The sequence below is a fragment of the Delphinapterus leucas genome, chromosome 10 (assembly GCF_059928025.1).
Source record: "Delphinapterus leucas isolate spDelLeu-1000000601 "Yukka" chromosome 10, BTC_Dleu_Yukka2, whole genome shotgun sequence".
In the NCBI taxonomy this organism is placed as follows: domain Eukaryota; kingdom Metazoa; phylum Chordata; class Mammalia; order Artiodactyla; family Monodontidae; genus Delphinapterus; species Delphinapterus leucas.
Window position 1 is genome coordinate 10,335,553 of NC_143138.1, and position 15,460 is coordinate 10,351,012.

Below are 15,460 nucleotides of genomic sequence, written 5' to 3' on the forward strand. Positions count from 1 at the left end.
TTCATTTATGGAGATCTGTTAATAAACTGTTTTTAGAAACAGCTCATCTTTAAGTCACTTCCTGGTACTAAAAACACGTGAATCTGACCCACCCACAATTTTTCCTCCAGAACATCTTGAGATCAAGTATACAAATGTGGAGATCGTCATTTATGGAGATCTGTTAATAACCTGTTCTTAGAAACAGCTCATCTTTAAGTCACTTCCTGGTACTAAAAACACATGAATCTGACCCACCCACAATTTTTCCTCCAGAACATCTTGAGATCAAGTATACAAATGTGCCAAACGCCTAGCAGAAATGTCTAGATTTTTAAAAAAATTTTATTTTGGTTCAAAACCACGAAGAAGGGTAAAAATTTTAAGATAACGTCGTAAGACTGAACCTCACCAGAAAAATGTGCAGCACTTCCTTTGCCTGATGCTAAACTGTGGACACTCATTCCGTGGCTGGGGCTCATACTTGGACTACTAAAAGGTCGAGGACTCACAGGGTAACTGTCTTGAGATTTTGGACTTCGGCCTCCCAAACATCGTACTTCACTATCTGTACCATTCACCATTTCTATAAACTGACGCACTCTAAAAAGAGAAAAGAAAAATTTACTTACATGATCTTCAAATTACTGTTTGTTTATTTAATAGCAACAGATTTCTGAAAGGAAATATTTTAAGAACTTGTATTTTTATCAGTAAATGTGGCCTTTAGATAGTATGCTAAAAATACTAAACATGGTTCCATATACTGTACTGCTTAGAATCAATTTAAAATTTTCCAGAAAAATGAGAGTATAATGCAAAAGACATTGTATCGCCTTTCATCAAGATTTACTAAGAAAATGAAAATCTATCTGTAGCTATAATAAACAAACCAAAATGAACCCTTTTTTAGCTAAAATAATCAAAATAATATTTGCACTTGGAAGCAAACCAAGCAGTACATAAGAACATCATGCACTTTTTTTTTTAACATCTTTATTGGAGTATAATTGCTTTATAAACATGTACTTTTATATACATACCTACCTACATACAAAATAAGAGCCTAAGTCCCCAAGTTTCCTCATCCCTCTTAACCAAAACAGGCCACATTTAAACTTTGATTCTAAAGCAAGACAATTTTGACACTGGGTTTAGAATTTCTGGTGCTTAAAGAGTTTAAATCTTAAACCTAGTAACACCTGAATTTTAAAATAACGAAGATTCATAGGACCAATTAAAAAATGCCAAGTTAGGATGGCTATTATTTATGAAAAAAACAAAAACAAAAGAAACAGAAAACAAGTGTTGGTGAGGATGTGGAGAAACTGGAACTCTTGTGCACTGTTGGTGGGAATGTAAAACAGTGCAGGGCTATGGAACTGTGAGGACTAATTTTCAAAAAATTAAACACAAAATTATCATATGGTCAACAATTCCCCTTCTGAGTGTATACGCAAAAGAACTGAAAGCAGGGACTCTAACATATATTTGTACACCCGTTATGCTAAGTGAGACAAAGCAGTTACCAAGGACAAATATTTTATGATTCTATTTATATGAGGTATTTAGAGCAGTCAAATTCAAATTTATAGAGACAGAAAGTAGAACGGTGGTTGCCAGGAGCTGCGGGGAGAGAGAGAAATGGGGAGGCAGTGTTTAATGCGTACCAAGTTTCAGTCTCAGATAATGAAAAAAGTTCTAGAAAGGGATGGTTGAAAAACAATGTGAATGTACCAGAAACAATGTAAATACCAGAAAACTGTACATGCAAAAATTGCAAATTTTATGTATATTTTTACCACAGTTTTTTAAAATGCCCCAAACTTACTATAAGGCACCTTACAGGAGGAAAAATAGACACCCATCTTCTAAGTCAGACTTTCACATTCTTAGACACAGGGACAGAATGACAGAGTGCAAACACAAAGCAACAGCTGCCTTCTGCCCACAGTCCTCGACACAGAAGCACATTCTATAACCTGTCACTTAAAGGGGCTACATTACAAAATTATATCCAAATATCTGAAAGTATGAAAATAATTTTGATTATATAATACACACATGTATAATTAATATAACATTTTATTAAACTCACTTTAATGTGAAAAGGAGATTGGGATTTCTTTCAAGTAAACTTGGGTATAACTGTTGTGTTGTTTCAATGGCTTCTCCCATTCTTCCTGCTAACACCAATTTCTGAATTCCTATTTAGAAAAAGAAAGCAAAAGATAAATTTTTTTTAAAAAGAATAGAAACAGAAACTTAGTGGATCCTCAAAAAAATTTAGTAAAAAATCTTTAAATAAATTATCATGATTACTTTCCACTTCTTTTTCTAACTCAGTTTCTACTTCAACGAAAATTTTCAGACAAATTAAAAAATTAGAAAAACAAGTACTTTATTAAACTACTAAAAAACCCCACAAACTCGCATACAAGTAGCATAGGAAAAATACCTGTTAAGCAATACTGATGTACTAAACACTAAAATGAAAAAGATGGGTACGTTATGGCATACACTGTGGTGATGATTTCATGAATATATACTTATCTCCAAACTCAGCCAGATGTATATGCTAAGTATGTACAGTTTTTAACATGTCAACCATACCTCAATAAAAGTGGTTTTTTTTAAAAAAAAAAAAAGACCATAGGAAACATTAAAGAAATAATATTCCAAGTGTCTTATCAAATACTATAACCTTTTGCCCCCAGTACTAAACGAATGCTAGCCTTTGAGTAAGACCTGAATCCAATAGCTACTCAGTGAGCAGTCCCTGTGGGTTAGATGATGGGAATACGAAGAGTAAGCGGTCACCTCCTGCTTGCCAGAGCTTACAATGCCGTGAGAAAGACAGGCAAGCATACGATTAGCTACAACGCAGTGTCATCAGTGCTATCACAGCAGTCTGACCTATAAAAAATTTGTTTTCATCCATCATGATCTTACCCGTAATGTCTTGTTTTTATCCCTATACTTTCATCAAGCCATGCCCTCCCTGATGGCCTAACTGCACCAATCTTTGGATGGCTACTGTGGACCAGCCGTTATGCTGACCTGCCCTGGTCAGAACAGACTCCACAGCTCTGGCCACAAGCACCAGGACCTAAGCCATAAATACTTAAGATCAATACTATCTTAAATTTAGACAGCAATTTAAATGCAAAGATACTTAAATTTATTTTACATGTTATCTCCACTAACATCTAATCGTGGACTACTTTACCAATTTAAAAAAACACTGTTTAGTAAATGTTTACTTCCTGAAAGCTCAAGAAAACATATTTTAAGAAAAAATGGCAAACATTTTTACAAAAATTTCTCCAAAATTGTATCTTTCTACATCCAGAATGCTAATAAGTGAATTTTTTAATGTAATCTTCAAAAATGTCAATAAAAATAAATTTCAGAGGCATAATTTCAAGTTAATATATTTGAAAAAATATTAATTTAAAAAATAAAATTTCTAAAAATCAATGTAACCAAACCTATAATCTGAAAACAAGTGTTAGCCATGCACCACAGGGTCCTTACTTTGTCTATTCTTAATGGAAGCTAATTCTTCTAGAACGGTCTGGTCTGTAGATCTGGCAAAGGCCTCTGCTGTGGCACAGTACCCATGGTGGACTAAATAAGATGAAACCATTCTTAAAATAAAAAGAAGAAACACACATCTTTTAGTCAAGAGAATACATGCTTCATACTACAATTTATATAAACAAGGACTACTCTGATATTACAAGACCAACCTATGCCGCTGGAACAATTAAGGCTTTAAGTACCTCAACTTTAAAATAAGTTTAAAAAGATCATTTTGTCTTATTCATGTAATATTTCCAAAAAGATAACTGCAAATGCTGAGGTGAGACTACTCTCCCTAGAAATAAGTATTACCAGAGAATCAAGGACATTAAATGACTTTGACTCTTGGTACTCCATTATCCCCAGGTCCTTTCCTATTATTTCCCATCCTTATTCAATCATACTGACCATAATTTCTATTTTACCTTTATCATATGAATTATCCTACTAAAGTGTTGCCATTTTGTAAAATAAAACAATTTAAAAACAACAGATTAACTCTTTGTGTTCTGTAGTTGAACCATTTTCTTTATCCATCAGTTACGTAAGATGGGATCACAAGGTGTGAACACAAAAAATACTAAGGTGAACCCAGAGAGAGAATCTTCCAGAACAAAGTCTATGAGGGTGATAATATTAATCAATGAGGAGTCAGCCTTCTAATCTAAATCAGTTAGTATGGTCGTGCACAGGACATTAATTCCTCAAATATGATTTACATGTAAGTGACGCTGCCAAAGAGAAAGTTTCTTTTTTTAAAAAGCTACCAAGTGGTGTTGGCATTTACATCTAACCACAAAACGTTAGAAAAACTGTTGACTACACGATATTAACTCGAATACCCAATATCTCTCTAAACACCCACTTTTAAACCTGCCTCCATCCAGCACAACTAAGGGGTCCATGAGAAAATGGTGTGAAGCAGTGGTTCAGGAAAAGGGGACTGAGGTGGCAGAGGGGAGGATCTCTAAGAACCAGATTTTTTTCATTTTATTTCATCTAATTATTCAAATTAATTTAAGAGGGTAGGGGAGAACCTCTTAAAATGGACTTCCCAGGAGGTCATAGTGAGTATCAATTTTCTGAAGCATGGGGTAGGGGAGGGTGCCCTCACTGAACCCTGGCTATAGGATTAAGATAAACAATGCTTCCTCTACAACTATCCTGCCATGTTGCTCAGTGGTAACCATTTTCAAAGCATTAAGAGATGTGACCCCCAGAGAGAGTCTATCCTAGCTCCAACTCTAACTCATGGCAACTATGGGATTCTGAGTCAGTTTCACTATTCTTTCAACTGTGCAAGACAAAATACTAGTGTTGAGGCTCTGATAACAGCTCTAGGGAAAAAGCTTGTTTTCAGAATCATCATCATGTCCAAAATTATCTCCTCAAAAAAATATTCAAAGTTTTATTAGATTTGTAAATTTAAGACTGTTCAAAGCAAATATACAGACATTTAAGATGAACTGTGTCAAGCTGATGGTATCTTTAATTTTCTCAGGTTAGATTACAGTAGGGAGAATGACAATTTAAACTTACTGGTATTTATTTTAAAGTCTACACTATTTCAAGTTCTAAGAGCTACTATTCAGTACTACTGACACTCATGTGTCATGGCTAGCCTTTCAAGCAAAGGCACAGTCTAAAAAGTTGACTGTCACAGGAGTTACATTTTCCTGCTGACTTCCATATTGGAATTCTACCTTTTCATAAAAAGCTGCCTAAAAAAACAAGTTGAAAACTTTGGGTAAAAAATGAGTTGAGATAAGCAGTACTTTTATTGACACCCACTGTTTGCTCTGCTGCTGCCCATCCTCTACCACTGTTACTACTAACTCCTAAATATTTAACCCGCATTGAGGCATCTTAACTCCATACTCACTGTTCCTTGGTCTTTATTCCCTTTAGCTCCTCTTAAATGTCTAATTACAGAACACACAATAAGTAAATGGAGTTTTAAAAATTCCTTAAGCTGGAGGCTTTTAGTCAGGAAAAAAAAAAGGGATCCTAGTAAACAAAAATAGCTGATATTATTCTTACATAGCAACCCATTCACTGGAAAAATTTAGCCAAATCCTGAAACGTGAAATGTACACATCAAGTCTGTATTCCAGTATGTAAATTACACCATTATTCTGATGCTTATTCTTACTGAGCAATAATTTATTCTTCATAAATATTTACATTACTGCTGAACAACATAGCCAAGTTCATGTCCAAATACCACAATGCTGAATTATACAATCTAAATTATCTTTCTGAATTTATCTTTTGCATTGGCACTATTAATAGTTGAATCATGTAACCTATGGAAACCGTTAAATCCTGTTACTAAGGATAGCAAATGAATTAACCTAAGAGATCTAGTGTCTCTTTATTTCTTCCAGTAAATTAATAAATCAGACTAAAATACAAATTTGGTATGTGTGTCACCAAATCAAACATTATTAATACATTAAAATCATTAGGATATATATTAAGAGATTAAAAAGCTTCAATAAATAGTCTTTCATACCAAAAGGATGAGATGTTTTATAAAAAATGTACTTCTGAATATGTCAATACACATTTCTTCACTTACTTTTGTATCATGGTCTGCCACTCTCCTTCTCGATCTCCAACAGGAAACCGGTCTATCTGTGCCTGTATTTTGGTTCTCCACTCTCGCATGTAATCTTCTATATCAAACACGAAAGGATGTTGCCCAAAATTAGCATCGACGACTTCTCCTGGTGTCTGGAGCCCCACAGTAGGATATAAATTGGGCTGTAAGACAAACACATTTTACTAAACATCTATCCCTTTTATGTTAAAAACATATTCTTTCTTTCAAATGATACAGAACTACAAATTTACTTCATGAATATTTTAAAATCTCAATCAAAAACTAGTAGAGGAAGACTACAGCAAATCATCTAAAATACATTATATGCTGGATGAAAACTATCACTTCCTGTAATCTAATCATCAAAAAAAATACGCAGCAACCTAAGCTACTTATTTATTCAGAGACCATGTGGCATTATACTTCTAATAAATGAAGACACCATTCTTGCTCTTAAGAATATGTCATATAATAGTTGTAGAGGCTCAAGTATAACGCAGGTTTATCCTTCTATGTATGATATAAGCGATGCATTTCTAGAAACTGCACGTGAAGCTAGTTACTATGAAAGTACATCCTAACTGGGCACGTACTATTCTATAATTTCACTTATCTGTACCTCTGGGATGCTTTTATTAAGGGGTCGTGATAAGAGCTTAATTATAAGCAAAACAGTGCCATTAAGAATAGAGATTCTTTACATAAAAATAAAATGTGCACATTTCAAGAAAAGGAAAGATGGATTTAAATATTCAGATTCATGAAGAAATGCATTTACTCCAAGATATACTCCAAGATTTCGAGGTAAAACAATCAAGTTTAATAGCTTCAAAAATTTTGTACAAAAATACAGGAGTCCTTCTTTTGGCTGTATCCCTAGTTGTTACATCTAAACGGAGAATAAGTTACTGAATGTCTACTAAACGGCCAGGTTTAATCATCATAATTATCCTGTTAAATCATTATTATTATTATTTGCATTACAAAGATACAGAAACTGAGGATTAGGGGTAAATTAACTTGCTCACAGTTGTTCTACACTATGGCAGAGGTGGGATTAGAACACAGGTTTATTTAACACCAAATCTAAGTTCAATTTTTCTTTCTGTAACTCCAAATCCTACTTCATCTTCAGTCTCTGTATTTATGCCTTATCTCTTTGCTTTAATGGTTATCACAAGTATTTTCAGTACAAAATTAGGTAAAGATTGAGTATAATTCGTGTGTACATATAAGGTGCTTAGATAGATTTCACTGCAAAAAGCTAAGAGGGTGTTTTTAAAATCAGCTGACCAACCAAGCAACCAAACCCAGAAACAGAAGGAGTACTGTGTCAAAATATTGAGAAATATACTCACACTGGATTAGGGAAATAAATGGTAACACAATGCACACAAAGATACTGAACAAATGTACTGATTCTTAACAATCAACAAACTTGCAAGTTAATAGAATTTTAAGCCGAAGACAAGTGAGATACTTATTACAACCTTCTCATTTCACCAATGAGAAAACTGAGACCTAAAGAGCTTAAGGGGTGTCTCCAAAAGCACACAGCTTGTTAATGACACACATAAAGGAAAAAACTCATGGCTCTCTATTCGTAGCACAGTATTCTTTTCATGAAACCCCATTACAAAATTGTGACATACTTTAAAACAAAAATATATAAAGCCAAAGACTCTTAGGTCAAGAAAACTAGACTTTATAGAAAACAATCTGCCACACATATAAGCATCAATGTTCCAAATATTAAAAAAATATTCTCACAATATAGGAAGACAAAGATTACTAGTTCAAAAAAATTTAATTGGCGATAGGCAATTTGAAGAAATACAAGATGATAAAAATATGAAGAGACATAGTGAACTTTTTAAAATGCAAATTAAAACAAACATATTTTTGCACAGCAGATTAAGATTTTAAAGACTGAGAATAAATACCCAGTGCTGATGAACGTTGGGAAAATAAGCCCTCTCATCCACTGTACATACCAATGTGAACCCACAGAACCTTTTAAGAAAGAAATTCAGCAAAATCTATTAAAACTGACAAGGCAATTTCACTTGTAAGAAATTAATCCCACAGAAAAACAAACATGTGCAAATATATATGTCCCACAGCATGATCTGTAATAGCAAATAAAAAATTAAAAAGAATGTCTATTCACAGGTGGTATTATATACCACAATCATTGAAGCTCAGACCCCACTAACTACAAGATTTACCATTATTTTATGTCTAAGCAAAAACACTGCCCATTAAACTCTGACAGGCCATGGATTCTAAGATGCACCCCATATCATAAATGTTAAAATATGCAAAAATGTACATCTTCAAATTGCGGTAGTACATCATACAGTAAGATATTATAAAAACAAGCAAAAAGAAGAGTTAAAAATGTGTATACTGACACAGAAAGAGGCCCAAGATACATTACTAAATGAAGAAAGCAAGCTATAGAATAGTGCCTCAACTATGACCCCGTCTTCTTCCATCCTACATTTAATTATGGAGATACTGGCTAACGTAAGTTTAAAACAGATCTAGAAGGGTATACACTCAACACAATCATTGTATCTACAGAGTCTGGGATTATAAGGAACTTCTCTGTTATACATTCCTGTATTTATAAATATTTACCATTTGACTAACACTCTATATTACCTTCTGTAATCAGAAAATGATAAGAAACTAAAGATGACAAAGTCAGTTTAAGCTCAATGAAAAGTAACTAAGTGTACCTTTTATACCACTTACTCAACCTTAAAACTTGAGGGAGAGATTAAGGACACAGCCCTTAACTGACTAAACTACAAATTTAAAAAAATATAATAGACTTCTAAATTGCTAAATTACAGATTTCTAAAAGCATAATACAACAATGCAGTGGGCCTTAGTACAGCCACAGAGTCGTGCAGCCATCGCCATCTAATTTTACAGCATTTGCATCACTCCGAAAACACCTCCATACCTATTAGCAGCCCCTCTCTGCAGACCACCACGTCCTAACCACTGCCAACCACTGATCTACTTTCTGACTCCACAGATTTGCCTATTCTGGATATTTCATATCAACGTAATTATACAATAGGTGGTCTTTTCTGTCCGGCTTCTTTCACTTCGCATAATGTTTTCAAGGTGCATCCATACTGTAGCATCTATCTAGAGTATGGATATATGTAAAACAATGTTTTCAGGGAAACTGATTTTAAATTAAAAAAAAAAAAAGCACTCCTGTCTATGCAGAATTAAAAGTGAGAATAATTTAAGTCTCTATGAAAAGAATAGAAAAATACATAGGTCTCATTTCTATTAACCCATGAAAGATGAAGACAGCTACTAAAAATGCTATTCAAAAGCTAAGTATACACAATAAAATTATACCCTCAATATCATAGTTTTGTTCTTTTATATATAAAAGATTTTTTTCTAAAGAAAATTGAAGCAAATAATGCTTTGTATAAAAGGTAGATTTCAAATCAGGCCAAGGAACTAGAAAGCAGCATCATTTTAAACGTGAATAGCTTCTATAACAAAAGAATTTATCTAATCCCAACTGAATTAGTCAGCTTATACATGGACATTTCTCAAACTGGCGAGGTGAGCTGGGGAAGAAAGATCATTTTGAAAAACATCTAAGGTTTTCTGAGATGTAAAGCACCCTATGTTCCGTAATAGGTACACTTTTTTTCTGTGAACATACTCTCCACTGGGATTGAATGCTACAACTGGCTAGTGAAGGATCACAGGTACACAACATAGAAACACTTGTTTGGTGGTGCCTTTAAGAGAAAGACTAACTTCTTCTTTCCTTTTTAAGTAGAAGAATGATATGTTACATGTGGAAGTCCCAGATCTCACACTCATAAAGAAAAAAAAAAGAGCTCTCAGGGCCACTGTATCTTAAAAGAAAACTTACAACTACCACCATAACCACCACTTTACCCACTGCTACAGAGCTGAGTAACAACCTTGGTTAATCACAGACAAGGCAAAAAATAGAACTGGCAATTCTAAAGCAGGACAAAAAATAATCAGAAGGCAACACAAAAATAGTCAACATGTCAGGCTTCCCTGGTGGCGGAGTGGTTGAGAGTCCGCCTGCCGATGCAGGGGACACAGGTTCCTGCCCCGGTCCGGGAAGATCCCACATGCCTCGGAGCGGCTGGGCCCCGTGAGCCATGGCCGCTGAGCCTGTGCGTCCAGAGCCTGTGCTCCGCAAGGGGAGAGGTCACAACAGTGAGTGGCCCGCATACCGCCGACAAAAAAAAAAAAAAAGTCAACATGTCTACAACTAGCTAACTCATGGCTCTCTACTCGTAGCACATTTTTCAAATGATCCCCACTAGCTATCAGCGAGGAACAAAACCTGCTGACAAGTTGGTTTTACTTGCTCAGTGCCACAAAAAGAGGGGGAAGAAAGGAAAAGCAAACCAGCTACATAGGCCCTTTAACGCAGCGGTGCCCAACCTTTCTGGCACCAGGGACTGGTTTTGTGGAAGACAATTTTTTCACAGACTGGAGGGGGGCAGGGATCAGGCGATAATGCAAGCGATGGGGAGAGGTGGGGAGCGACATGTGGAAGTCCCAGATCTCACAGTCATAAAAAAAAAAGGGCAGTGACAGGGAGCAGTGGCGAGTGACGGGGAGTGATGGCAAGTGACGGGGAGTGATGGGGAGCGGTGGGGAGTGACGGGGAGCGGTGGGGAGTGACGGCGAGTGACGGGGAGTGGTGGGGAGTGACGGGGAGCGGTGGGGAGTGATGGGGAGCGGTGGGGAGTGACGGGGAGTGGTGGGGAGTGACGGGGAGTGGTGGGGAGTGACGGCGAGTGACGGGGAGTGGTGGGGAGTGACGGGGAGCAGTGGGGAGTGATGGGGAGCGGTGGGGAGTGACGGGGAGCGGTGGGGAGTGACGGCGAGTGACGGGGAGTGGTGGGGAGCGATGGGGAGCGGTGGGGAGCAATGCGGAGTGACAGGGAGCAGTGGGGAGCAGTGGGGAGTGACGGGGAGCAGTGGGGAGCGATGGGGAGTGACGGGGAGCGGTAGGGAGCAATGGGGAGTGACGGGGAGAGCTGGGGAGTGACGGGGAGCGGTAGGGAGCAATGGGGAGTGACGGGGAGAGCTGGGGAGTGACGGGGAGCGATGGTTAGCGACGGGGAGCGGTGGGGAGGGACGGGGAGCAGTGGGGAGCGATGGGGAGCGATGGGGAGTGACGGGGAGCGGTAGGGAGCAATGGGGAGTGACGGGGAGAGCTGGGGAGTGACGGGGAGCGGTAGGGAGCAATGGGGAGTGACGGGAAGAGCTGGGGAGTGACGGGGAGCGATGGTTAGCGACGGGGAGCGGTGGGGAGGGACGGGGAGCAGTGGGGAGCGATGGGGAGAGCTGGGGAGTGACGGGGAGCGGTAGGGAGCAATGGGGAGTGACGGGGAGAGCTGGGGAGTGACGGGGAGCGGTAGGGAGCAATGGGGAGTGACGGGAAGCGATGGGGAGTGACGGGGAGCGATGGTTAGCGACGGGGAGCGGTGGGGAGGGACGGGGAGCAGTGGGGAGCGATGGGGAGCGATGGGGAGTGACGGGGAGCGGTAGGGAGCAATGGGGAGTGACGGGAAGCGATGGGGAGTGACGGGGAGCGATGGTTAGCGACGGGGAGCGGTGGGGAGGGACGGGGAGCAGTGGGGAGCGATGGGGAGCGATGGGGAGTGACGGGGAGCGGTAGGGAGCAATGGGGAGTGACGGGAAGCGATGGGGAGTGACGGGGAGCGATGGTTAGCGACGGGGAGCGGTGGGGAGGGACGGGGAGCAGTGGGGAGCGATGGGGAGAGCTGGGGAGTGACGGGGAGCGGTAGGGAGCAATGGGGAGTGACGGGGAGAGCTGGGGAGTGACGGGGAGCGATGGTTAGCGACGGGGAGCGGTGGGGAGGGACGGGGAGCAGTGGGGAGCGATGGGGAGCGATGGGGAGTGACGGGGAGCGGTAGGGAGCAATGGGGAGTGACGGGGAGAGCTGGGGAGTGACGGGGAGCGGTAGGGAGCAATGGGGAGTGACGGGGAGAGCTGGGGAGTGACGGGAAGCGATGGGGAGTGATGAGGAGCGGTGTGGAGTGATGAGGAATGGTGGGGAGCAACGGGGAGTGGTGGGCAATGGCAGATGAAGCTTCACCGATCGCCCGCCGCTCACCTCCTGCTGTGTGGCCCGGTTCCCAACAGGCCACGGCCCGCCACCAGTCCGCAGCCCAGGGTTTGGGGATCCCTGCTTTAACCAACTCCATTCGGAATGCAGCCTTAGCAAAACCCCTGCAACAATACTGAGCCACATGAACCTGCCTACCTGCGCCCGCACCTACACCCCACCCCTCCACCGCAGCCGCTCTTCTCTAAAGCCTCCCCTTTCCACTTAACACACTGGATCACTTCCCTTGTCCAGTCGAGGGTACGATCATTGCTACTTTTCCTCTCTGTATACAACATCAACTGTGTTTCTCGCTACTGAATCGTTCTCACCAGCAAACACCCTGCTGAACCTAACAAAAAATCTCCTACTGTTCCCCATTCTACCACCAGCTACCACATCCCACTTCTTTACTCCTCACTGTGGTCAAAATCCTCCAAAGCTGTCCATAATCTATAACAGCTTCTCTCTTCCGATTCTCTCTTAAACCTGTCCCAGTCAGGACTTCTCCGTCACTCTGCTGAAACTCTCTCGACAAGGTCACCAGTGACCTCCACTCTGCTAAACCCACTGATCAATAGCCCTGTCTTATGTGGTATGTTGCAGTGGCATTTGGCACAGTTAATTTCTCCTTCCTTCTGGATATATTTTCTTCAGTTGGCTTTTTGAGGACACCCAGCTCTTAGTCTTCCTCCTACCTCTCTGATCGCTGCTCCTCACTTTCCTGGTGTGGGTTCCTTCTCTTCTCCCCAGTATGGCACGCCCCAGAACTCAGTCCTTACTCCATTTCTCTACAAGCACATACTCCCTTGTTGACTTCAAACAGTCTCATGACTTTAAATTTAAACACTGAAATGCCAGTGACTCCCAAATTTTCATCTCCAGCCCAGATCACTCTCTTGAATTCCAGGCTTGTATAGCCAACTGCATGCTTGACAAGTCCACTTAACTTATCCAAAATGAACTCCAGATTCCCCCCCTCAAAAAAGTGCTTCAGCTAAAATACAGCCTTCTCCATATCAGTAAGTGGCATCTCCGTTCTTTCAATTCTTCAGGCCAAAAATCTTGAAGTCAAATCCTCTTTCTTACATTTTCACATCCAATCCATCAGAAAATTCTCTTGGCTCTCAGATTTCTAAAAAATCTTATTTATCAATCATTTAACTCTTTAATCCATTTGGAACCTACTGTAGTATACAGACAAAATCCTAACACTATATATTTTTTCAAAAAGATAAACACTTCTTCCATCACTGCTTATCAAATAACACCTCTTGATGAGCAATTCTGATCTGGAAGACTCCAAATTTTCCCTGGCTTGTTTTCTATTATAACTTGGATTTCTTCTGGTTTTTCTAGGATTTTTCTTCAGGAAGACCTATAGATAGGGTGTCTATTCTCTGCCTTTGAGTCTCCTGTCATCTCTCTCAAAACATTTCTAGAGCCGGAATGTATCTTATAATCACTGGCACCTTACGTCTGTTCCGGCAGCTGTCATGAGGCAGCAGTGGTCACCACCTGCATAGGTGTGAATTTGCTGAAGGATGAGCTCACCAAAAAACTCTTGAGTCTTGACTGTTTTTCCTGGTCAAACAGCTGGATAAATGCAATTCCTAAGACATTTTAGTCAACAAGCCACTATGGACCAACTGAGAAAGGAATGTCAGAGTCCTTGTTGTGTCAGAAATCCTTTAGTTAATACCTTCTGGTCACACGAAGAAAGTGAGCATATGAAACCCTGTACAATGCAGTCAGGAGCTTGGAAGAAAGTGCCAGAGACGTCATGGAGAACTCTTAAGAAATGTTCTTAATGGCAGAGCAGACAGTATCATGTAGAAAACCACAGACATTAACTCTGAACAAGTGTTTTAAAAGGTTGGACTCTGAACATGAAGAAGTTTGGGGAAAACTTTAATCAATTTATATCGTTTACTGTAACATTTTTAGGTGTGTAATGTGATACTGATTAAAAAGTTAAATACCTGAAGAGATCATTCAGTGAATATAAAATATAAATTCTAAATGATACGAAAGCACTTTATCATAGTTTATTAGTTTGTTCGTTTCCACCACCACCACCCCCCCACCCCCCCCCCCGCCCTTAGGGCTACATATGATGCATGTTACAATTGACAGAGCCTTAGATTTGGGGAATAAGGTATGTAGAATCAAACTACTTCTTACATCTCTAGTGATGCTGAGTCACCATCATCTCCTGCCTGAATTTCTGCAATAGCCCTTCACATGTCGGCTTGCTTCTACCCTTACTCCCCCTGCAGTCTATTTTTCATCCCAGTATACCATAATAACTAACACTCTGCAGTGTCTTTGTATTTCATTCAGAGTAAATGCCCAAGTTCTTACAATGTCCCTCAAGGTCTAGATGATCTCCTCATCCTCCCTGTCATCATATCTGACTCACCTCCTACTGCTTTCACGTCTCTCTACCTCCCTTCATGCTATTCTTCAAACATGCCGGATGTGCTATTGCCTTAGTACCATTCCTCTAACTATTCCCTCTTCCTGGAACATTCTTGTTCTCTGTATCCGTTTAGTTAACTCCCTCACTTCCTCAAAAGTCCCTGCTCAAGAATTACCTGGAACAAAGGTGAGCAAATTATACCACGTGTGTTCTGTCTTTGGTACTCCCAAGCTCTACTGTTTCTTTTTCTTTAAAAAGTATTTAAATCCTTTAAAAATATTTTTAATGCATTATTTATTCTCTAAGTTGCTCAGCCTGAATACTCAAAGGGGACAGAGCCCTTTATCTGTTTTGTTGAACAGTGTAGCCCAGGCACAGAACCTGCAGCACAGCGGCACTCAACATACACTGAATTAGTGAATGGCTAGAACTGTTGCACAGCCACTTACTAAAAAGTCCAGCAATACCAAAGAGACATATTTCGAATGAATCCACAGTGACACTAAAAAGTGTATTTCAAATAATCATTTCCCATTGAGTTTTTAGCTACAGCTAAGTTCCCTTGGACAATGGTGTCCAGTGCAATTTGGAGGTTAATTTCTGATGGTCCAGACCAACGGTAGCTTGAGAAAGGAGCTCTAGCTTACGCATGGCATGGCATATAAACTTAATTACCAATAAGACTGCATTTTAAACATG

General features: G+C 39.8%; 1 protein-coding gene across 2 annotated transcripts in view; it reads right to left on the reverse strand.

The window, feature by feature from the left end:
• The window catches only part of RANBP9 (RAN binding protein 9), a 90,025-nt gene that overhangs the window by 16,486 nt on the left and 58,079 nt on the right, over window positions 1–15,460 (reverse strand). The window contains exons 6-9 of one of the 2 annotated variants that reach the window (XM_089918333.1): window positions 6,146–6,330; window positions 3,517–3,629; window positions 2,078–2,186; window positions 392–582 (exon numbers count right to left, since the gene is read on the reverse strand). In XM_089918333.1, the coding sequence (XP_089774459.1) occupies window positions 392–582; window positions 2,078–2,186; window positions 3,517–3,629; window positions 6,146–6,330 (598 nt within the window). The remainder of the gene's footprint in view (window positions 1–391; window positions 583–2,077; window positions 2,187–3,516; window positions 3,630–6,145; window positions 6,331–15,460) is intronic. The other variant, XM_089918332.1, reaches the window with a different exon arrangement.